At 58.8% G+C, this 22,115-nt stretch overlaps 3 protein-coding genes across 6 annotated transcripts; 1 reads left to right on the top strand and 2 right to left on the bottom strand.

Annotated features, from left to right (window-relative positions):
* ART5 (ADP-ribosyltransferase 5) lies at positions 280 to 5,715 on the bottom strand. Of its 4 annotated transcripts, none has more exons than XM_021062458.1 (6): positions 5,607 to 5,715; positions 3,784 to 3,875; positions 3,438 to 3,515; positions 1,568 to 2,299; positions 736 to 768; positions 280 to 624 (listed from the first exon to the last, which is right to left on the bottom strand). In XM_021062458.1, the coding sequence occupies exons 3-6, from the start codon at positions 3,511 to 3,513 to the stop codon at positions 536 to 538; spliced, it is 930 nt and encodes a 309-aa protein (XP_020918117.1). In that variant the 5' UTR covers positions 3,514 to 3,515; positions 3,784 to 3,875; positions 5,607 to 5,715; the 3' UTR covers positions 280 to 535. The 4 variants fall into 4 exon arrangements, with proteins under 4 accessions (XP_020918117.1, XP_020918116.1, XP_005653715.1 ...); XM_021062457.1 differs by lacking the exon at positions 5,607 to 5,715 and adding an exon at positions 3,988 to 4,311; XM_005653658.3 differs by lacking the exon at positions 5,607 to 5,715 and having other exon boundaries at positions 3,784 to 4,314.
* ART1 (ADP-ribosyltransferase 1) lies at positions 5,844 to 16,970 on the top strand. The gene is given in 7 exon segments (XM_003129615.5): positions 5,844 to 5,949; positions 12,010 to 12,121; positions 12,360 to 12,687; positions 12,690 to 12,830; positions 12,833 to 13,135; positions 14,399 to 14,440; positions 16,209 to 16,970. Coding segments are annotated over 6 exon segments (975 nt in total). The 5' UTR covers positions 5,844 to 5,949; positions 12,010 to 12,058; the 3' UTR covers positions 16,307 to 16,970.
* Positions 17,602 to 21,651, bottom strand: CHRNA10 (cholinergic receptor nicotinic alpha 10 subunit). Its single transcript, XM_005653657.3, has 4 exons — positions 20,635 to 21,651; positions 20,072 to 20,226; positions 18,765 to 19,297; positions 17,602 to 18,066 (listed from the first exon to the last, which is right to left on the bottom strand). Exons 1-4 carry the CDS (start codon positions 21,103 to 21,105, stop codon positions 17,609 to 17,611), a joined length of 1,617 nt encoding a protein of 538 aa, XP_005653714.3. The 5' UTR covers positions 21,106 to 21,651; the 3' UTR covers positions 17,602 to 17,608.

Genomic DNA, 22,115 nt, shown 5'->3' with positions numbered 1-22,115 from the left:
CCAGGAGGCCGAGGTCCTGGTTTCAGCACCACCTCTTCCCCCTTAAGGAGGGGTCTCTTCCTTGGCCTATGCGTTCCTCCTCTGACCAACGGCTGAGGAAGCCACCCGGCCTCCTTCCTGCCCAAAGGGCTGCGGTGAGGAACCTCTGTCTGCTGAAGCATCTGGGAGAGGGGTCTGCACCTGGGACCGTGTCCAAAAGTGACTGAGATGTCACCCCGAGTCCCATAAGGCCAGAGCAAGGCAGATGCTCTGGTCTCAGGGAATAAACCAATCATGACATTCGATGTCACCACACTGTGACATTGTTTAATTGAGTGGCCATCACAGCACTGCCTTCATTTGTCCCAGGGAGTCCCCACCACACAGGGAGCTCCCTCCATCCTACCACGGCCTCAGAGCCCCCACCATCCTGGTTGGGAGATGGCTGCTAGGTCTGGCTCCAAAACGCTCCTGCTTCCCCAGGCTCTTGGAAGGCCCCCTTCTTCATATAAAGCTCCCCAGTTTCCAGGACTCCGAAGCGGCAGGCATGGAACCTTCAGAGCCCAGCTCCTAAGAGCTGAAACCCCCAGGAGGCCACGAGCAGAGGGAAGGCCCCCTTGAAGAGCGAGCTGGCCTGCCCTCGGGCTAGAGAAAAAGAAGAGGCGGTGAAGTGAAGGGCCAGCAGGTGGAGGGGGGTGTCAAAGCAGCGGGGGAGGGAGGGCAGGCGGGGGGGGGGGGTGCAGGAGGGAGACTCACGCGGCACCGGCTCACACCCCAGCCTCTTCTTCTCTGCAGCAGACAGACAGCACAGTGAGCTCTCCGCGCAGACAGACCCCCACACCCAAGCTCCCGTCCCCCTCTCACGCCACCTGCCCTTCTCCTAAATGCAAACTTCTGACTTCCCTTCTCCTCCTCCGTCCAGGAAACCTTCCCAGGCGGTCTCGCCAGCCCTGCTCCCACCGCCCCAGCACTTGGGACTAGTGCTTATGTGTCCCGGCGGCCCCTTTACACCCAGGGCCTCGCCAGAGCCAGCGCAGCCGCTCCTCTCACGGCTGTCTGCTTCCTGCCCTCCTTCACCAGGTCCTTTCGGTCTATTAGATTATGTAGAAGAAAGAACCTTTTGAGAACATTTAAAAAATCATCTGAGGGAGTGGCGCAGCGGAAACGAATCCACAGGGCTATGGGTTCGATCCCTGGCCTCGCGCATGGGTTAAGGATCTGGCGTTGCCATGAGCTGTGGCGTAGGTCGCAGACGCGGCTCGGATCTGGCGTGGCTGTGGCTGTGGCGTAGGCCAGCGGCTACAGCTCCGATTGGACCCCTAGCCTGGGAACCTCCATAGGCCGTGGGTGCGGTCGTAAAAAAAAAAAAAAAAGACAAAAATTAAAAATTTTAAAAAAAAATCATCTGAGAATATGCACAGATCCAGAAAACACAAAACTTCTCCAAGCTGGCAGAACCTAAGTCGCAGAGAAAAATAACTCCAGCTAACTTTTGCCCTCAAGGTCCCCATTAAGCAGGTGGTCTCTGGAAGGCCCTGGGGACCAAAATAAACCAGGGGCCTCCCGCCAGTCGTGCTTCCCGGCTTACCACCCAGGTAGGCACAGTTAAAGTAGCTGCACAGCTGATTCCCGCTGGAGAGCGTCACTAGGTTCTGGGCTCCGTGCTGGGAGAAATTGGTGACGAAGAAGACTTCATGGGGGAGGATCAGCACCTCGCGCTCGTCCGGAAAGACAGACAGGGCCTCGATCGGGGCCCCAAAGCAAGTCCTCAGAGAGAAGAAGGTGGCAGTACCAAATCGGCGGGCTACCGCCTCATCCTTGGAGCTGGAGGCAAACTGGCCGAAGCGGACAGAGTCCCCCAGCCCCTTGGGTGCAAAGCGAAGGCTGCTCACGCCTCGGAACACCGTCTCCCCGGGGCCCCTGCTGCAGCCCCCACTGCTCTGCAGCAGCTGCAGGCCCCGGGTCAGGTAGAAATGCAGGGCCTTGAAGGGGAAGCGAGTCATGTAGGACTCCCGGGAGTCGCCGAGCGTGCGCACGGCCCGGTTCAGCTCCCGGTACAAGGTGTTGGAGGAGTTGGTGTAGACCATGATGGCAATCCCGTGCTGGGCTTGGAAGCCGGGAGGCAGGCTGAGCCCCGGGCGCCTGCGCTCCCAGGCCTTCTGGGCTGTCCCCCAGGACTCGCGCAGCTGGGGGTGGCGGGCCATCTCCTCCTCCAGCAGAGGGGCCGCCTTCTCCTCCATCAACTCGGAGCAGCCCACGTAGGCATCATCGAAGGTGTCTGGAGCCAGGCTCAGGAGGGAAACATTCCGGGCCTCTGGAGCTAAGGAAGAGAAGGGACACACAGCAAGCGTGTACACTCAGAGTACTGGACAGAGGTCCTGGTGGCAGGTCAGTTCACAAACACAGAATCTCATTTCTTTTTTTCTTTTCTTTTTTTTGTCTTTTCTAGGGTCGCTCCCGTGGCATATGGAGGTTCCCAGGCTAGGGGTTGAATCGGAGCTGTAGCCGCTGCCCTATATACCACAGCCACAGCAACACAGGATCTGAGCTGCGTCTGTGACCTACACCACAGCTCATGGCAACACCAGATCCTTAACCCACTGAGCGAGGCCAGGGACCGAACCCACCACCTCATGGTTCCTAGTCAGATTCGTTCACCACTGAGCCACGACGGGAACGCCCCAGAATCTCATTTCTATGCCCAAATATCTTGGGTATAAAATGTGGCAAGAGCTCATAGGGTTTAATTAACAGGCACTGGAGTCAGATAGACATGGGTTCAAAGCCTGGCTTCACCGCCTACTGGGCAAGTCTCTTCACTTTCCTGGGCTTCAGCTTTTCCGCCCATAAATGGAGGCTACCTGGAAACTCACAGGGCTACTGTAAGGACAGCAGACGGGCCCGCACTGGTACACCACCTAAGAGGGTCACTTCACCACTAGAGAGGTCCATCACTGGCTGGGACATGGGGCCAGATGACTCCCAGGCACTGTTCGGCTCCGAGACTCAGCATGCACGCGAGGTACAAATGTCTGGCCACCCTCCAGTGACCTGACCCCATGCCCATCACACAGGTGCTCAGACACCACACCGAGTCGGCGTCAGCTCTCCGACTCTGAGGAGACGGTGGGGAGGAGGTCAGGCCCTGGTCTGGGAGGGCTGCAGGAGGGCAGAACACAGGTGACCAGGCAGTGCTGGGAGAAGGGAAGTGAGAGGAGGAAGGTGGAGGGGGTCCCTAGGGAGGGGGCAGGAAGGAAGGAGGATCACAGGAGGACCAGCGGGTGGATGGGCGGGTGCTGGGAGGTGGAATGGGGACTGAGGGATCCCTGCAGCGATGGAGCTTCCTGAGAGGAAGAGGATGAAGAGGAAACAGGCATCCCAGAGAAGATCCTGGGAGGGATCTCTGAGGAGTCGGGCCCCAACTTTTCCCTTGGAGGCAGAGATGGTCCCCCAGTTACCTGCCTCGGGGTTTGGAGTCCTGAAGGTGTGGAGACCGGTGCAGCTGAGGATGATCAGCAGAGCGGCCAGCATCATTCCTGGGGAGACTTGAGAGTGAGAGCCGGATGAGGGGAGGACCGGCGGCGGCGGGGACTTGAGGTCCCTGGGCTGCCAGCAAGAGAGTTCATGGGGCGTGGGCGGGGCCAAGGGCGGGGCTACGCGAGTGGGCGGGGCTTGGGGGTTTATTTTCCCCACCTCTAGGGTGCCCTGGTGCCCGGTGCCCGGTGCCTTCTGCTAGAGAGTGATAAAACTTTGGTAATTTGGCTCCGCTAGAAGAGCAGAGGGGACAGGGGGCCGGGGACCCACCTGGAGGCCGAGAGCGGGAAGGAGCACCGAAGGTTCCTGGCGGCTGGGGCTAAATCCCGCGCGGGCGCTGCTCTGTGCCCTGACCCCGGTGTCTGGAGGATCAAAAAAGTCCCCTGCTAACTATAGGCCCGCGGCTGTAACCCGACCCCGCTCTTCCCCAAGCACAGACACAGGCCTGGAGGGAGCAGACCCCTTCCCACGCACGGCGGGGTCTTTCTCCTGGCCCCTCCTTGTCTCCGAGCCAGACTGGAGGAAGGGACTTGTGAGCTGGGGTCTCTCCTTCCCCTGGGCCTCTAGACCGCTAGGCCGAGGTGACTCCGAGGGTCCCGCCCGCGCAGAGGGCACCTCTGGTGCACTTGTTGATTTGCATGCAATTTGCATATGGCCAACCCGTTGGGTCAGGCACAGTCCAGCATCTGCGTGGGCTCCCAGCGGCTGCTCTTCTCTTTACCCCTCCTCCCTTTAGTAAGCTTGGCTCACATACAGAGTGTTCCCTTCTGTATCCTCAGGGTCCAGCCCTGCCCGCTCCCCAGACCCTCTCTCCCTGGAACTCTCAGACTTGGGTGACCCCATGTTTATAAACACTAGCTTTGGCCCTTACCTCCCCGGCCTTGGAGGTGAGGGCCATAAATAACCTGGCTCTGGGCTTGGCGCCCACTCAGCGGTAACAGGAGAAGTGGCCAGCCCAGCCGGCAGCCTTGGGAAGAGCTTTCCCACAGCCTGATCTCTGGGATGGCAGGCTTACTCCCCTGGAGTGGCCAGAGTTCAGGGTCCCGAGAGCCAGGATTTAAGAGATGTCCAGCTCTGAGGTGGGCACAGGAGGTTAGACTCACCCCCAGGACCTCCATCCTGCTCTGGCTCATTAATTCAGCCCCATTCTTACTACCCTAGCCCTTCAGGTTGCCAGCCAAATAAAGAACTCCCCTCACCCAGAATCCTGCTTTCTCCAAAGATCCCTCCTGTGGACCAGAAAGGAAGACAAACTGTGCCCGGGCTTGGGGGGAGGGCAAAGAGGGAGGTGAAAAAAGCAGCATCTCAAAAAACCAAAGTGCCTGGAAGGCCAACACAGCTTCAAGACAGGTTCTTCTGCCCCCTTCCAATGAGACTGGCCTCCCAAAAGCTCTCCAGGGTAAGAAAATCGGGAGTCAGAGTTCCCGTCGTGACTCAGTGGTTAATGAACCCAATAGTATCCATGAGGATATGGGTTCAATCCCTGGCCTCACTCAGTGGGTTAAGGATCCGGCGTTGGCGTGAGCTGTGGTGTAGGTCACAGATGCAGCTTGGATCTTGCATTGTTGTGGCTGTGGTGTAGGCTGGTGGCTACAGCTCTGATTTGACTCCTAGCCTGGGAACCTCCACCATGCCTCAAGTGTGGCCCTAAAATGATCAAAAAAAAAGAAAAAAGAAAGAAAGAAAAGAAAAGAAAAGAAAAAGAAAACCAGGAGTCATTCTGCCATCTACCATTACTGTGAAAAACAGCATCTCCCTACATATCCTGCCTACCTCTCTCCCTGGAGGCTCCTGAGCATTTACAGTGGCTGGAAGAGAAGATACTGTCTGGGACAACGAGGCCCGCAGGGGGAGAGCCCCTGGGAACAGATCTGCTGGTATCACGGCTTTGTCCCCTCTCCAGCCTCTGGCTTTGAGGAATTGCTTCTCCCAGCCAGAGGCATGGAGCCCCAAGAAAGACCCAAGGACATGGAGTCCCCTCCAGTCCTGGAACGGGAGTCCTGATGGAGGCAGAAATTCCTCCAGGATCCCATGGCCAATCAGTGCTGGAGCTGGGATCGCTCCCTGCACCTTCGCTGCGTCTCCACGCTCACCTGAAAGGAACAAAATGTAAGGAGACGCCCGAGGCCAGGGCTGCTGAACCCAGTCCGGACTCAGCAGGGAGGCAGCTGGTGCAGCCTGGGTCCTTGGCTTCTCTCTGGCTTCAGGAGCCCCTTTTTCATGGGAAGAGCACTGGCGCCCAGGAGACTGGGCAGAGGCTAGGGTTCCCAGGCCCTGAGGAGGCCTCCAGAAATAGGCGGGTGGATCATCTTTCCCAGCAGCTGTGGGGCAGCGCAGGAGGGTGGGGGCGCCGGTATAAGAGGGAACCTGCCCGCCGCCGCCCCGGGGCCGTCGCTGGAGACCACCGCCCGCCTCTCCAGCCCGGACAAAGTCTAGGTAAGGGGCATGCCACCTTCCTCCTGGGCGCTGGGCAGGGAGGGTGGCTCCTTAAGGGGAACGTCGGGATATTCGTGGTAGAGTCATAGAGTCATTAGGAAAAGTTTCAGGGGACTTTTTATCCTCATCTGTTCAGAGCGATATAAGGATGTGCCCCCGACTGGGGAGCTTATTGGCCACAAGCATCATTTCCCACAGTTCCGGAGGCTGGACGTCTCAGCTCACGGAGCCAGCACGGCTGGGCGAGGGCCCTCTTTCCTGGTTCGCAGCCAGCTCCTTCCCACCGGGACCTCACACGGTGGAAGGCGCTCGGGAGCTCTGTGGGGTCTCTTCTCGAAGAAGCAAAAGCCCAGTGGTGAGGGCTCCTGAACCAACGATCCCCCAAGGCCCCACCTTTTAATATTGTCACGTCCAGCATTCACGAATGTGGGGGGGGCAACACAAACATTCCGATGACTGCACCTCTGATGGACAGGTCTGGGACCCCCAGGAAGCGCAAGGCTGCTGGGAAATCTGGGGACTTCTGAGGGGGGATGTGAAGCCCCACCCCCAGTGGGGAGTGTTCTCTGGGGACATTCTGACAGGGAACCGACAAGAGAAGTGCCTTGGGAAGGAGGAGAGGGAAGGACAGAGAGGCAGCCAGGCCGGAAGAGGGGTCCCCGGTGCTCCACGCCCTGGCCTCCCAGGCCTTTCCCCTATGTCCCCCCAAGGCTGGTCACTAAGCCATCGATCCACCTGCTCTGCTGAGGTCTACAGTGTTCTTTGCACTCAGAAAGCCTCTCAGACATACAGCAAGCATGCTACCAAGCCTCCTTTGTGCTTGGCTTGGGGCTGAGCTCTGGGGACACGGGGTGGGTCATACCTGGTCCCTGCCCTCCAGGATCTCACAGGCCAGGCGGGGAGGAAGGACACGGAAGGGCAGCACCGTGCGACCAGGGCGGTGACAGAGAAAGCACATGGGTGATTTAGGAGCCCAGAGGAGCCAGAGGTCTTCCTGGAGGAGGTGGCTCCTGAGCTAAGCCTTGAGGAGAGGGCAGCGGGAGGAGGCCATCCCGGCAGGGGCCACGTGTGCAGAGCCACACGGAAGGAAGCGGCAGCGCCTCACCTGGACCTCGGTGCTGCAGGGCAGAAGCCAAGCAGGGCTGGTGGCGCTCGAGGCTCAAGAGGTTACGGCGGGTCGGGTCACAGTCGGCTTCGGATGCCAGTTCGAGGAGGATGAACTCTGTCCTGAGGGAAAGGAGGAAAGGTTTATATTGTTCTGTGGCTTTTTCTCCTTCTTCTGGATGTGTTTTCATTTATTCTCTCGTAATTTTCATCTCTGTATTTTGAGATATTTCTCCCAGTCAGGTTTAGCACAGAGAGTTTTTTTTTTTTTTTTTCTCTTTTTAGGGCCACACCCATGGCATATGGAGGTTCCCCGGCTACGGGTCTAATCGGAGCTACGGCTGCCAGCCTACGCCACGGCCACAGCCATGCCAGGTCCGAGCCGCATCTGCAACACACACCGCAGCTCATAGTAATGCCAAATCCGAGCCAAGTCTTCGACCTACACCACAGCCACAGCCATGCCAGATCCAAGCTTCGTCTGTGACCCACACCACAGCTCATGGTAACGACGGATGCAAGCCAAATCTTTGACCTACAGCTCACGGCAACACCGGATCCTTAACCCACTGAGTGAGGCCAGGGATCGAACCCACAGCCTCACGGTTACTAGTCAGATCCATTTCCACTGAGGCACGAAAGGAACTCCAAGCACAGAGCACTTTAAAGCAGGAAAGGACCATGACCAGCCGTGCTTTAGAAAGAGAGCATCAGTTAGCAGGGATGATAGTGGAGGAAGAGCAGGGAGCAGGTCAGGGCTGACGTGACCCATAGCGGGATGTGGGGATGCAGGGAAGGAAGGAGCACCTAGGCTAGACACCTACTGGGCCCAGCACTAGCTGGCAACTGATTTAGTGTTTGATGAGTGACTGACTGAATGGAGACCCAAGTGGCCATCCTGTGTGACTGAGTGAGTGACAAGGACGGCAGATCACATGACACTCTTCTGAGGGCAAGTCCACTGGAACCTCTGGATGGTTGAATAATGAAGCTGGATGAAGCCCAAAGAGCGATTAATCATAAGGGCCCCAGGGTATCTGGAGGGACACAAAGCCCAGAAATGAAACGCCTCTAGAAACCCAAGGAGGCGTCTCACTCTGCCTGCTGCTTTGCTCTTCTCTGCCTCTTTCCCTGGGCATCTCATCGCCTCCCTGACTTCAACACACCTACGGCTCTCAAACGTCTTACTGTCCATTCTGCTCCCTCTCGGACACCTGCCCCTGCAGAGTCCACATGTGCCAAACTGAACTCACCGCTTCCCCTCCAAATCTAACAATTCATTCAATGCACTTTTTTAAATTGAGCATCTACTATGTGCTGAGCAAGATGAGCTTTTAAAGCCTACTCTGCTTCTCTGTATGTGCAGCCTAAGCGTGGGCAGCCGAGCGTGGGCCTTGATTTTCCCTTTATCTCACCCCCTAGGTCCCGTCAGACAGCACGTCCAGGAAACTCTCTACCTAGTAGCTCTGTGGCTGCCCTCGCCACCAAACCCTCAGGCCACAGGCTTCAGGGTCCTCGTCTGATGTCACAGTCCGCCTCCCCCATCCTAAGCCTCTGCTATCTTTTATTGCTGTGTTTCCGTAGGGCAGTGACGGGGACAGAAATGGGGCAGTGGAGAGGCAGTGAGGGACACAGTTGGCTCTGTGAGTTTCCACGGCATCACAGTTTTGCTGTGTGCCACAAAATCTCAGTGGCGTGCAAATGGGTCTTCAGGTTGACTGTAGACTGGCTGAAGCGAGCTTCGATGGGCAGCTCGGCTTCAGGCTGCCAGTCTGCTTCAGCTGGGCACCTCCTTGGTGCCAGCTGGGTGCAGGTTTGCTCCTTTGGGGTCCAGGCTAAAGGAACGGGTCTAGGCCATGTTCTGATGGTTTCTAACCCAAAGAGGACACCTTCGCTCTTAGTTCAGGTTCCCCTAAAAGCAGACCCGGAGACAAAGACCTGGGTGTAGCGAGCTTATTTGTAAGGTGATTCCTGGAAGTACAGGTGAAGAAGTGTCAAAGTGAGATGGAGGGAAAAGCCGCCTCCTGCCCAGCCCTGCACCGTGTGTTAATCAGCAACCATGACCACAGTCCAATCAACAAACCATGACCAACTATGTCCCACCGGGGACCTGCTTCAGAAGAGGGAATCTGACGTCTATCCCTCACTGAAAGTTGTTCCTGGAAACGATATATCCCCTGCACTTTGGGGCTGCCCTGAGCAAGCTCCTAGGTGATAGAGAAAGTCTTGGACACAGAAATCTATGGAGCACTAAGGGTGGGAGGCTCTCAGATGCTGAAGAACTAGCCACCGCCCCTGTGTGTGGACTTGAAGGTGAGCGGAGGGGCTATGGGTTGGGGAATGAACAGCGTCGGGCACACTCTCTTTTATACAGCACCATCAGGCCTCAGGAAAGACGCTGAGTGGCCCTGCTTGGATTGCGTGTCCATCCATGAGCCAACCACAATGGCCAGGGCACCAGAGCACCAGGTTCGGGTCCTGTGTTCCCAACATGTGAGTGCAGAGAGAGGAAAGGCTATCCTGAGCCCACAGACTAGATTCTCCACAAAGAGAGGCTCTATTACAGAAGCTCAGATGTCTTTGGGGGTGTCCAAGAGACCACGAGAGTTCATGCGGCTTTTCGCTGCTCCATCTCTGCCCATTAGCATTCCGTTCTGGAACAGGGGAGAGGTTTCTCTACACCCCCCTGCAGTGCCGTGTTCAATCCTACCTACTCCGTATCTCCTCTGGTCAGCTCGTCACTTAAGCCCACTCCTGGTACAGATGCGTTTCTACCAGGCTCCCTGGGCTCTTCGTGCCACGCCCCACAGGCTACCTGAAACTCCTCGCCCTACTCCATCTTCACCTCAAAGGAGCGTAAAGAAGCAGGGGTGTGGGTTTTGTTGTCTCTGTTCATAATTTGATCCTCAGCACCTGACATATTACAGATGCTCAAGAATTTTCTGCTGAATAAATGAGTCAGCAGGTTTGGAGGGAGAAGATAAGCAGTTCCGTTTAGGACTTGTTGAATTTGATAAAAACTGCTGTTCACCCCATCGCCAGAGGTCACACCTCAATTTAAACAGTATACTGGTAATTAGAGGATTTTAGATTTGGAGACTCATAAAATTAGAGCCACATAACATACAGCGTCTCAGGGTTAGTGAACTACCAAGACGCAGCCCCACCAAGAGCCAGAGAGCTCAGGGAGCAAGGATGCTCAACCTGAGATTGGGGTGGATGCATAACCACTCTGAAATTTGTGTTCCATTTTTGTCAAGGTGCATATACGCATTTCCTGAGGAGAAGTTTCAGCTTTCATCAGATCCCCAAAGATAAAGAACCCCGGGAGTTCCTCTTGTGTCTCAGAAGGTTAAGAGCCCAACTAGTATCCATGAGGATGCAGGTTCAATCCCTGGCCTTGCTCAGTGGGCTAAGGATCCTGAGCAACTGCAAGCGACAGCGTAGGCTGCAGATGAGGCTCGGATCCCGCGCTGCTGTGACTGTGGTGTAGGCTGCTGCGGCTCTGACTCAACCCCGAGCCTGGGAACTAGTCCGTACAGGCTTCGCACAGACAACTGTGTGTGCATGAACATTTAAATGTTGTATTACTTGCACGTGCATAGGAAAAGGCTCTGAAGGGCACTGCTGCCGTGCAAGCAGCGGGCACAGATCACAGCGAGGAGGAGGGCGTGAAGGGACAGGAAGACAGGGACTTGGACTTCCTGTGACTCGTTCATACACGACACGCATGGACGACTCCGGAATAGAATAAACAGAAAAAAAGGAAAAAAGAACCACCAACTTGGAAGCTGTTCCAATCTTTTTTTTCCCCTTTCTTCTTCTGTTTAGGGCTGCACCTGTGATACGGGGGTTCCCAGGCTAGGGGGTCGAATCGGAGCTGCAGCTGCCGGCCTACACTGCGGCCACGGCAACTCGGGATCCGAGCAGTGTCTGCGACTTACACCACAGCTCATGGCACCGCCAGATCCTTTTTTTTTTTGGCATAAAAAGGGCAGCTTCAATTTATTTATTTTTTATATATTACTCAATGAATTTATTACATTTATAATTGTACAATGATCATCACAATCCAATTTTATAACATTCCTGCTCGGTCAGATTCTTAACCCACTAAGCCAGGTCAGGGATCGAACCCGCAACCTCATGGATACTAGTTGGGCTCTTAACCCACTGACCCATGACAGGAACTCCCAAAACGGTTCTAATCTTGACCCAAAGCCAGGGTGCCTTCCTGGAGCCTCCTCGGACCCCAAGCGTCCCCACCCACCACGAGGTGCAGGGGCCCCCCTGGGGAAGCAGGTAGCCTCCTTACTCCCCCACCCGCCCCCTCCTTCCTCACCTCCTGGAGGGTCTCCATCTGTCCCTGCTTGGAAGCAACTGAGGGCTAAGGGGACGAGGGTTCAGCTGGTGGCACGACCACAGGGAGAGAGGCGGCCCCTCTGGACCCCGGGCCCTGCTCTGAGCCTGTCCCTGGAGTCCTGCTGTGGCCCCACCAGCTGACCGCTCTTGGATCTGCCCTGTTCCAGCCTCGTCCCCAGGAGGGGAAGCCCAGACCTCTCACTGCGGCGGTCAAGCTCCTTCGCGGCCAGCCCCAGGCTTTGCACCTTGCTCAGGCCGTCACTGCCACACCAGACAGACCATCCTTCTCTCCACACCCAAGAGCTCCGCCTCCGAGACCTTGCCCTGCCCACCACGGCCACCCCACTCCTGCCACCCCGACGCCCCGTCTCTCAACCACTTCCACTCACAGAACCCATGTTCGCCTCTTCATCCTGCAAGACCTGATTCACATGCCACCTCCTCTAGGAAGTCCCCCATGTTCCTTCTGGCAAGAAGTGTCCCCGCTCTTTTCTGAGCCTCCGTTTCTAGGTTGTGATGCTGAGCCAAGCCCTGAGTGGCACAAACGAGGTGTCAGTTCATGTTTATTAAACGGTGCCGTTTCTCACTTTCCAGATGAGGAAACCGAGACCCAAAGAGTACCTCGCCCAGGGTCACCTGTGACATGAAGACCCCTGCCGCCACGTGTCTGCTGCTGGTGACCATGGGCCTTATGGCAGCGCTGCAGGTACAGTCACCCTCTGCTGTCCCCACCCCCAGCTGCTGGCTTCTCAATGCTGCAGGGGTGCTTCCCCCGGGATCGGGGCTCGGGGATCGCTCAGCCCAGAGGACGGCCCCAAGGCCTGGTCTTGGGGAGTTGAACGAGTGGTTCCCCCTCCCCCTTTCTCAGCTCAGTGGCGGGAAAGCTGGATGACAGGGCCCGTTCTCCTGGGGCCTAACCTCTGTCCTTGCTGCCCCCTCTTCAGGCTCAGAGCCACCGCATCACTCGACGAGACCTCTTCTCTCGAGAAATGCCCCTGGACATGGCCTTGGCCTCCTTCGACGACCAGTATGCGGGCTGTGCCACAGCCATGACGGCTGCTCTCCCGGATCTCAACCGCACGGAGTTCCAGGCCAACAGAGTGTACGCGGACGGCTGGGCGCAGGCCAGCAGCCAGTGGCAGGAGCGCCAGGCCTGGGGGCCGGGGTGGGGCGGCAGCCCTTCCCGCCTGCCCCCACCCCCAGGCTTTCGAGAAGAGCATGGGGTGGCCCTCCTGGCTTACACGGCCAACAGCCCCCTGCACAAAGAATTCAACGCGCCGTGCGCGAGGCGGGCCGCTCCCGGGCCCACTACCTCCACCACTTCTCCTTCAAGACACTGCACTTCCTGCTGACCGAGGCCCTGCAGCTGCTGAGCAGCGGGCAGCGTCCACCGCAGTGCCACCAGGTGTTCCGAGGGTGCAGGGCCTGCGCTTCCGGCCCGCGGGGCCCGGGGCCACCGTCAGGCTGGGCGGCTTCGCCTCTGCGTCCCTGCAGAATGCCGCGGCCCAGCAGTTTGGGGAAGACACCTTCTTTGGCATCTGGACCTGCCTCGGGGCCCCGATCAAGGGCTACTCCTTCTTCCCCGGGGAGGAGGAGGTGCTGATCCCTCCCTTCGAGACCTTCCAGGTGATCAACGCCAGCAGGCCAGCCCAGGGCCCTGCCCGCATCTACCTGCGGGCCCTGGGCAAGCGGAGCACCTACAACTGCGAGTACATCAAAGGTGAGCGGGGCGCAGGGTGCGGGCCGGCCTGCAGCTGCGCCCAAGGGGGGCTCCCCGCCGTCTTCAGGGGGCGCAAACAGAGCTATGAACGGCGGTGAGGAGGACCTAGTCCTGCCCCCGGCCCCTGGGCGCCGTCCAACGAGGGGAGACGTAGCCTTCTGAGGCAGTTCACCTGCTTCTTGACCCTGGAGGCGCCTACGCTGGAACTGCCCACTTGCCTGCTGGGAGCGCGAAGGAGGTTTCGTGACCAACAGAGGTGTCTTTGGCCATCTGAGGGCCAACAGACTTGGTCAGGCTTTTCTCCCCGCTGGAAGCTGCTGTCAGAAATGAATAAGCAGGAGTTCCCGTTGTGGCTCAGCAGAAACGAACCTGGCTAGTATCCATGAGGATGAGGGTTTGATCCCTGGCCTCGGTCAGTGGGTTAAGGATCCAATGTTGCTGTGGCTGCAGCTCCAATTAGACCCCCTAGCCTGGAACCTCCATATGCCGAGGGTGCAGCCCTAAAAAGACAAAAAGAAAGAAAGAAAGAAATGAGTAGGCACCCCGACCCCAGTTTTCCGAGAGGAGTGTACTGACTTGACGGACCAGAAATCCCGTGCTGTTGGGCGTGCTGGGCGGGGAAAAGGGGGGAGGGGGTGAGACAGTGGCAGGTGCTGTACCACGAAGCTCCAGTTTGGGCTGTGGCAGGTCTCGGATGCTTTCTTGCCCGCCCCGCAAGGACCTGCCAGAGGAGGAATTATGAGGATGGGGCCCTGTGAAGGGGCTCCGGGCTGCTGGTCTTGGCTGAGGGCTGCCCAGGGGTATGCAGGGCCCAGCTTTCATAGTGAGAGCAGGCTGCTGGCTGGAACCATGGACCGCACCTAAAGCGAAGAAGGTCCGGTGTGGCTTCAGGGCCTACCTACCCTGGAGCATCAGCAGCACGCACGAGTTGGTGGAGGGTGAGGAAGACACGCAAAGGGCATAAACGAGCCCTCCCGGACAAGGCATGGCAGAGGGAGAGATGGGTGTGGCGTGGAGACAAAGTTACAGGCCAAGGGAGCAGGAGAGCCCAGACGACCTTGGAGCTGGGGCCTTTCTGGATCTGCTGCTCACAGGTCAGGTCAAACCCAGGCAACGGATGTCTCATTGGAAGGAAGCAGAATCAGGGGAATTGCAGCAGCTTTTCCCAGAGCAAGTCAGGGAAGGTCCATGGGGCTTTGGGTGCCGTCCCCTCCCGAAAGGCAGCCACGGAGCCTTTGATTCTCTGCTGTTTCTTCCCTGTAGACAAACAATGCAAGTCTCGCCCCTGCCGTCTGGATAACTCAGGTAAGGGCTGCAGGCATCTGTGGGCTCTGTCTGGGGATGAGCAGGCTGCCCTGGGTTTGGGCCCCCCTCCTGGATGGATGTTCCCCTTAAAAGAAAAACAACCCTCTTGTAATCAAAAAAAGTAAACTCTCTCAAGCAGACACCTGTGGGGTGTGCGCGGGGCAGTGGTCGGTGAGCTAACACACCTGCCCCCTGGCCTGGGGCTGTCCCCTCCCTCACAGGCCGCCACCGATCAGACTCCAGGGAGTTCCAGGCTGCACTGAGGTGACAGAGGGAAGGGCCACTCCCACAAAGTCCCTCTGGGCCTTCTCCTCTTTCCCCTGCAGAACCCTCTCTCTGTCACTGCTGAGGGCTCCCTCAGACCACCGTTCAAGGTCAGAGTCAGTACTGGGGGCTGGACACCTGGGCTATAGTCTAGACTCTGCCCTACTGTCCAAGGTCAAAGTCAGTACTGGGGGTCAAGACACCCGGGCTATAGCCCAGGCTCTGCCCTCTCTGTGAGCAGTCATCCCTACTCTGGCCCAGGCTTCTTCCTCTATATAATAAGCATATTGGACTAGATGGTCCCCAAGGCCCCCTCAGCAGTGACTCTTCTCCTCCCTTGAACTTGCTGTGCCAGGGCCTGCCTGAGCCTCCATTTCTCTAGGTAGAAACAAGCTTTCCCAGGGGAGCCTACTAGAACAGGCCATTCCTGGGGACAGGATCACAGCCACTCCTCCCTCAGGGCTCTGCGAACAGCGAGCAGGAAGGAGCTGGCCTCTGCTTTGTTCCCAGCCTTCTCCGTGACATAGTACCACTCGGCGCTCCAGCGCACGAACCCTGGCCAGTGTCACAGGTACCATCATCAGCTCTGTTCCACAGACGTGAGGGAAGGCACAGAGGGGTGAAGCTCCCAGAGCTAGGACCCCACTGCTTGTGGGGTCCAGACAGCCTAGCCCTAGAGCCAAACTCTGAAGCCCCACACCAGGCCGGCCCCCACTGGCCCCGGCACCATCTCCTTTCATCCTTACTACATGGTCATGGACTAGAAGGGGGTGTGCTGGGGAGCACGATCCTCCTTACAGAGCAACGTGAGACCCAGAGACAGAAGTGACTCGCTCCAAGTGACAGAGTGAGTTAGTGGCAGAGTCAAGGTCTCTGCATTCTGATAATACAATTTCAAGCACCGGCAAAGGCTAGGGTTCCCGCCCCCTCTCCCCCCATCTGGTGCACCAGCACCTCTCATAGCAGAGTCCGGGCAGAGGAGCAAAGATCAGCACCACCAGCTCCCACTCAGGTGGGTGCCTCAGGTGGGTCAACAGGAGGCCGGTGGACGGACCTAATGACCCCTGGAAGGAGAGCCGGGGCTCTCCTGGTCTCATCTCTGTTCTCCTTCCTAAATTCTTCCTCTTTGTCTCCCAATGCACTGTGTATCAGCTCACTCTGCTCATTTCTTTTTTTCTTTTTGCCTTTTCTAGGGCCACACCCATGGCATATGGAGGTTCCCAGGCCAGGGGTCTAATCGGAGCTATAGCTGCTGCCCTATGCCAGAGCCACAGCAACGCCAGATCCAAGCCATGTCCGCAACCTACACCACAGCTCACAGCAACGCCGGATCCTTAACCCACTGAGCAAGGCCAGGGATCGAACCCGCAACCTCATGTTCCTAGTCGAATTCATTTCTGCTGTGCCACACTTGGGAACTCCCTGCTCATTTCTTTTGACCTTGTGTCCTTCCTTGTACACCATGCTTCACCCCCAAACCTCTCTGCCTCTGTTTTCCCTGCAGCTATGGGTCGGGGCCCCCTTTCTGCACTCTGGTCCCTTCTACTGCTGCTCTGGTTCCTTGTTGGGGGAGCCTTTCCAGAGAGTCCAGGCCTTCTCTGATCTCTACCGAACAGCTCTGCCTGCTGCCCCTGCCCAACGCGAGGACATCAGGCACATGTGTGCTTTAAGCGTGGCCAAGATCCCTGGTGACTCCACCGGCAGGGAACTCTGGGACATTGGCAGCTGCCAGGCCTGCTGGTGGGGAGAGAAGACCGTGGGGACTGAGCCTCACCCAGGGCCCTGGGAGTAGGGGGCTGAATGCAGGACAGGGAAGAAAAGCACTTGGCCACGGCTCGGCCATGGCTCGTGCCCATGTTACTCAGATGCCTCCCGCCTCCCTCTGGACTGCTCCCACTCGCTCCTCCGGGAGCCGTCTCTGGCCTCCAGCCTGCTGGGTCAAGAGCCCTGCCTCTTGGCTCCCACGGGGCCCTGCATTATTCTCTGTACCGGGTCCATGTCTGTCTGTTGTCTGTCTCCCAGACCACAAGCACCCTGAGCACAGGGGCTGTGTGTAAGGCACAGAGGTGGTACCAGGACACGTTTGGAAGTCAGAGAGCAGCACGTGTCTTGTGGGTGGCTGGTCCCTGAACTGCCCCTCCCTTGGGCCCTTCAAGCTCTCTGGATGTCCCTGTGTGTGAACTGGGTGGCCTGGATGTAAGGCCAGAGTGTAGAGAGCAGGAGAAGAACAGCGAGCTTCAGGTCCTCTGCCAGGCTCTCTATCAAATCCCAGTCGTTTTCTTGTCAGCAAAGATGTAACTTCTGCTCTGATGTCCTAAGGTCCTAGGGTCCCTAAGAGCTGGATCCCCCAACATCCGCCATCATGGGCCCTGGGGTAGGAGGACATGGAGGACGAGCTAGGCACACACTTACTTTATTATAAGTTGCGGCTTTGGGGACAAATCCTGTGTGGCCTCCTGCCCTGGAAACTCAACCAGGAATCCTGACTCTCCCAACCGCTTTCCTGAGCCCCTAGGCAGGGACTGGCAAGACCAACTCCCTGGAACAGCAGCCCCGGGGAAGGGAGAGAAGGAAACCTGGCAGTTCTCTGTCCCACCTGCCCTCTCCCCACGGGAGGCGCTGACACTCAGAGCCCAAGTTCGGTCCCATCCCTCCAGGACTGCACTTTGATCAGGACCCTTCTTGGAGTTCCTCCTCCGTGGGAATCGGGGGAGCAGCAAGCTCTGGATTTCCCTGCGAGGTGAGGGCAGGGACACAAGTGCTCCCTCTGTTTGTGAAGTCAGTAGCGCTGGAGAGAGGATGCCCCAGGCCCTGGGCGGGGAGGGGGGTGTGCCTGGAGGCCAATCACCACCAGGCCGTTTCGCCCCATCTGGAGGTGCTGTGGCCGCAGCAGTCCTCTGGGACTCACAGGGCCTGCACCAGCACCAGCAGGCTCATGACCAGGGCCATGGAGAAGAAGATGCCCAGGAAGAAACGGTCCATCACACGGGCCAAACGCTTCCAGTCCTCATGGCGGCGCTGCGCAGCACGGTGGCTGTGGACAGCGCTGGCAATGGTGGCTACGTGGCGCAGCAGGGCTTCCTGACGGCAAAGGCACCGAGGCTCTGGGCAAGGGCCTGCCAAGGGGCCAGCTCCTGGGTCAGGAGGCTGGGGACTGGGGGATAACTCTGGTGGCCTGGATTGCCCGCAGGGCTCCCCTCGTTCCCGCACACACAGACCCCGTGCCAGGCGTCCCAGGAGGAGGGCCCGTGCCCAGGCTGGCACCGGGCGGGCGCTAGGACCACAGTAGTGCAGGTTCATGATAAGGATGGTGAGCGCAGTGGAGAAGGTGACCAGCGTCATGGTGGCCATATAGTACTTGCCTGTGGGAGAGAGAAGGGGCTGGGGCCCCAAACGAGACCTGGGAGGGGGGGCTGAGCTCACCCCCACAATGCTCTCCGGACCCTCCGAGCCCCATGGATGGAAGCGGAAAGGAAGGAAGCGCCAAGGCTCCCCACCCTGCATCCCCCATCGGGTTCTCAGAAGCCACCTGCTCCCTAACTGTCCCCGTCACTGGCAAGGTTCTCAGAAGCCACCTGCTCCCTGTCCCCGTCACTTGCAATCCGTGAAAGTCAGGCTCTTAGATAGAACCAGCATGACCTGGGCCGAAGCTACCCTAGCACGTCCCCAGGGTCTGCAGCGGTGCTTCCCTGAGTTAATAAACGTCAGATGCTGAGCAGACGGCCCGGCGCACGCGCACGCTCGGCACATACTGCCTGCTACTGCGATACCTGGGGCGTCGAGCTTCCTCCACCACGTCCCTGAGAAAAGACCAACTCTTTCCATCACCCCTTCGCGCGAGGGGAGAGGCGGTCTCCACGGAAGAGGCCTCCCTCTTCCCCGCATCTCAGGACGAGGCGCGCCCCCACCAGGACGCGCAGCGAGGCCCCTCCGCGGACACACAGCAGGACACTCCGTCAGGCTCTGGCCTCCGCCCGGGCGGAGACCCGCGCGCCCCAGCCCCGGGGTGGGGGACACCCTCCCCGGCCCGTCCCCGCCGCCCCGCGCCCACAGGGCTCACCTATGAGCGGCACGCTCTCGGCTGGCGGCATGCTCTCCGCCAGGAGCAGCTGGAAGACGGTGAGCGCCAGGAGCACGGTGACGCCCAGCGACACCTTCTCGCCCGAGTCGGCGGGCAGGTGGAAGGCGAGCGGGGCGAGCAGCGAGATGAGCACGCAGGGCAGCAGCAGGTTGCACACGTAGGCGGCGGCGCGGCGGCGCAGCAGCAGCGTGAAGGTCACGTCCGGGTAGGGCTCGGAGCAGCAGCCGTAGGTGAGCACCCGCCGCCGGGCCGGCATGCCCAGCACGCGCCACTCCACGTTCTCCACGAAGTCGGCCAGGCTGGCGGCGGCGCCGCGCGGGCGCACGTCCAGCTGGTGCCCGCCGTGCGTCCACGAGCCGAACGTCAGGCCGCAGCGCTGCGCGTCGAACGGGAAGGCCGACACGTCCACGCGGCACGAGCTGCGCGTGATGGCCGGCGCGTCCCAGCGCACGGCGCCGTCGTGCCGCAGGACCACGTTGGTGCTGGCCGAGGCCGCCGCCTGCGCGTCCACCCTGCGGGCAGGGCGTGGGGTCCCTGAGGCGCCGCGGCCCCCGCAAGTCCCCGCCAGGCAGTCCCCGCAAGAGGGGCCCCTCGGTGCCTTTGGAGCCAAGAGGGGCCGGGGCCTGAGGGCCCGGAGCAGGACTCAGGTCTGGCCCTGAAGTGGTGTGAGGCGCGCGGTGACCTTCCTTGGGCATCATGTGCAAAGTGCTCTCTTAGAGGGGCGCTGGGGAAAGTCTACATGGCCGTGTGTTGTCCGGGAAAACAGAACTGCCTTAGGTGGCAGAAAGGAACGCTCCAGAAGGCTGAACCCTGGAGGCAGTCCCTAGGCAGGCCCTGGGGGAGCCTGGAGAGACTCCGGCCCGGAAGTGGGGAAGCGGGGCGTGTGTCCTAAAGAGGCTCTTGTGCCCCGGAACCCTCTCTGCCAGAGATACAGAGCTGCCCTGGACCACCCAGAAGGTTCCCAGGGGACATTCAGCCTGGGTTGGCTTGGGGCAGCCTCGAAGGGGCTTGTGAAGTCCTCCAGCAGGCCTTCTGTGGCACCAGAGCGTGTGGGGGGGGAGAGGGAGGGAGGGAAGAGGGGGAGAGGGAGGGAGGGGAGGGAGGGAGGAAGCCTACGGCCTGCACGTTACCTACAATTGCCAAACCTGCCGACCCCTCCCTGACCCCTTAGAAAAATCCTGTGGGGAAGCTGGCTGGGCACTGCCGCGGCCAGGTCCCCTGTGGGGATGGGCAGCGCGTGCACGCCCAGAGCCAAGGCAGCTCGAGGTGGGGGGGGCAGGCAGTACTTGTTATAGAGGACGATGTCCGGCCGCCACACGAGACTGCTGGGGATGCGGATGGCATCCAGGCCACCGTAGGCGTCAGGGTCCCACCGTAGGTAGGCATCCGTCCACTCCTGTCGTATCCACAGGTACAGGGTCAGCACCTGGTCCCGCTCATCCTGGTGGAAGGCAGAGTGGGCGGGCGTGGACACGTGTGTGTGCACACCCTCCCGTGTGTACACCCTCACGTACGGAGCTCTGGTCAGCACCTGCACGCCTGACCTGCCCCACAGTCCGCTTCCCACCCACGTTTGCTTAGTGACCTTGGCACGTCCTTCTCTTGTCTGGGCCTGAAATTCTTTGGATGTTCATGCGTGATAATCCCTGCTGGACAGGGATTCGAGTGTGCAAACTATTGGGCACACGTGGGGAGCCAGCGGTATCCAACGGTTGGTAACTGTTACTACTGCGGCCAATATTAACGCTTACAGGGAAGAACTGTTTGGAGAATAAGCCTAGTCTCTCAGCCCCCATGCCCTGACCCTGGCAGCAGCACACACCGCAGCTGTGTGACCATCACGACGCACCATGTCGATGATCTGGGACAGTGTCACTTCCAGGGTCACGTTCAGAGCCTGGTCTGTGTCTGCCACAGGTCTCAGGGCACTTGTGTAGTTGGCAAAGAGGTCTCGGAACAGCTTGTGTGCCAGCCTGCCCTCGGCTCCCAAGCACTCTGCGGGACCAGAAAGAAGGGTGTCCTTTGAGATCCTCATCCAGGGGCCTCTGCTCACACCCTCTGCCCCCACAAGTTGAGCCCCTGCCACCTGCTTCACTGTCTCACAATTGTCTGTGCTTGGTTTCTGTCCCTCTACGTATAGCTCTGGTCCCCCCGGGCTGCCTCCGGGGATGGGTGAGGTGCAGGCTGTGGGGTGAGGAGGTACGGTCTTCTGAAGAGGGCTGTGGGCTTCTTCCCCACCCTCCCTGCCCCTCCTCAAGGACCTGGATGGGCCTGTCCCACCATAAACGCTAGAGGGCCCCAAACAGACCATAAGAGCCATCTGGAACCCTGGGGCCCCAGCCCTCCAGGCTCTCCAGCCTGTCTCAGCTTTTTCCAGGTGCTTCCATTGATTTTTTCAAAGCTTCTGGCACTAGGACCCCTCCCTCCTGAAAACACTCTTCCTGGGTTTTTGTGCCATACCCATTGTCCTCGGTCCTTGATTTAAGTGGTATCCCCAGAATCCTGTCCGTGGCCCTCATCTGCTGTTTCCTTCAGCCCAGATCTTTCTGCTGAGCTCCAGACTTGAATGTCCTAGAGACACCTTAAACTGTGCCCATGTGAACTCACTCCTTGCCCCACGCTCTGGAACCTGCTCCCTGCTCCGCATTCCCCATCTCAGCAAGCTGCACCCCTCCAGTGACCTCAGCCAGAAGCCTGAGTCATGTCTCCCTTCTGCCCCTTCCCTCTGCAAACCATCCTGTGCCCAAATCCTGTCAGTCATACTGCTGAACTTTTTTTTTTTTTCTTTTTGGCTGCCCTGTGGAATAGGGGGTTCCCAGGCCAGGGAAGGCACAGCTGAGATCTAAGCCACAGCTGTGGCAAGGCTGGATCCTTAACCCACTTTGCCGAACCGGGGATGGAACCTGTGTCCCAGAGTTCCCAAGAAGCCACCCATCCTGTTGTGCCACAGCAGGAGCTCCTGAAACTCTCTCGAATGCTTCATCTCCTCCCCGGCTCAGCCCGTCCTCCCTCTGTGGACCAGAGCAGCAGCGTCTTCTCTGCTCCCCGCCTCAGGTGCCCCTCTCTGACCATGTTCCATGCTTCTGAGAGATCAAGCTTTTAAACCAGCAAATCTGACTACACTGCAGGAGCTGCTTAATCCTGCTTAGTGGCTCTCCACTCCTTTCTCCACTCCTACCGGATAAACCCAAACTCAGCCTGGCATTCAAGGCCCTTTGTTGTCTGGCCCCACTGGCTTTTCCAGCCCTACACCTGGGAGCGCCCACCCCAGCCAGGCAAGCCCCCCCACCCCTCCTCTGCATTCAGCAGATAACAGAGCTTGTTCCCAGC

This window comes from Sus scrofa, chromosome 9 (genome assembly GCF_000003025.6).
Source record: "Sus scrofa isolate TJ Tabasco breed Duroc chromosome 9, Sscrofa11.1, whole genome shotgun sequence".
NCBI lineage: Eukaryota > Metazoa > Chordata > Mammalia > Artiodactyla > Suidae > Sus > Sus scrofa.
The sequence above is the reverse complement of the archived record's forward strand: the minus strand, read 5'-3'. Positions and strand labels throughout refer to the sequence as shown.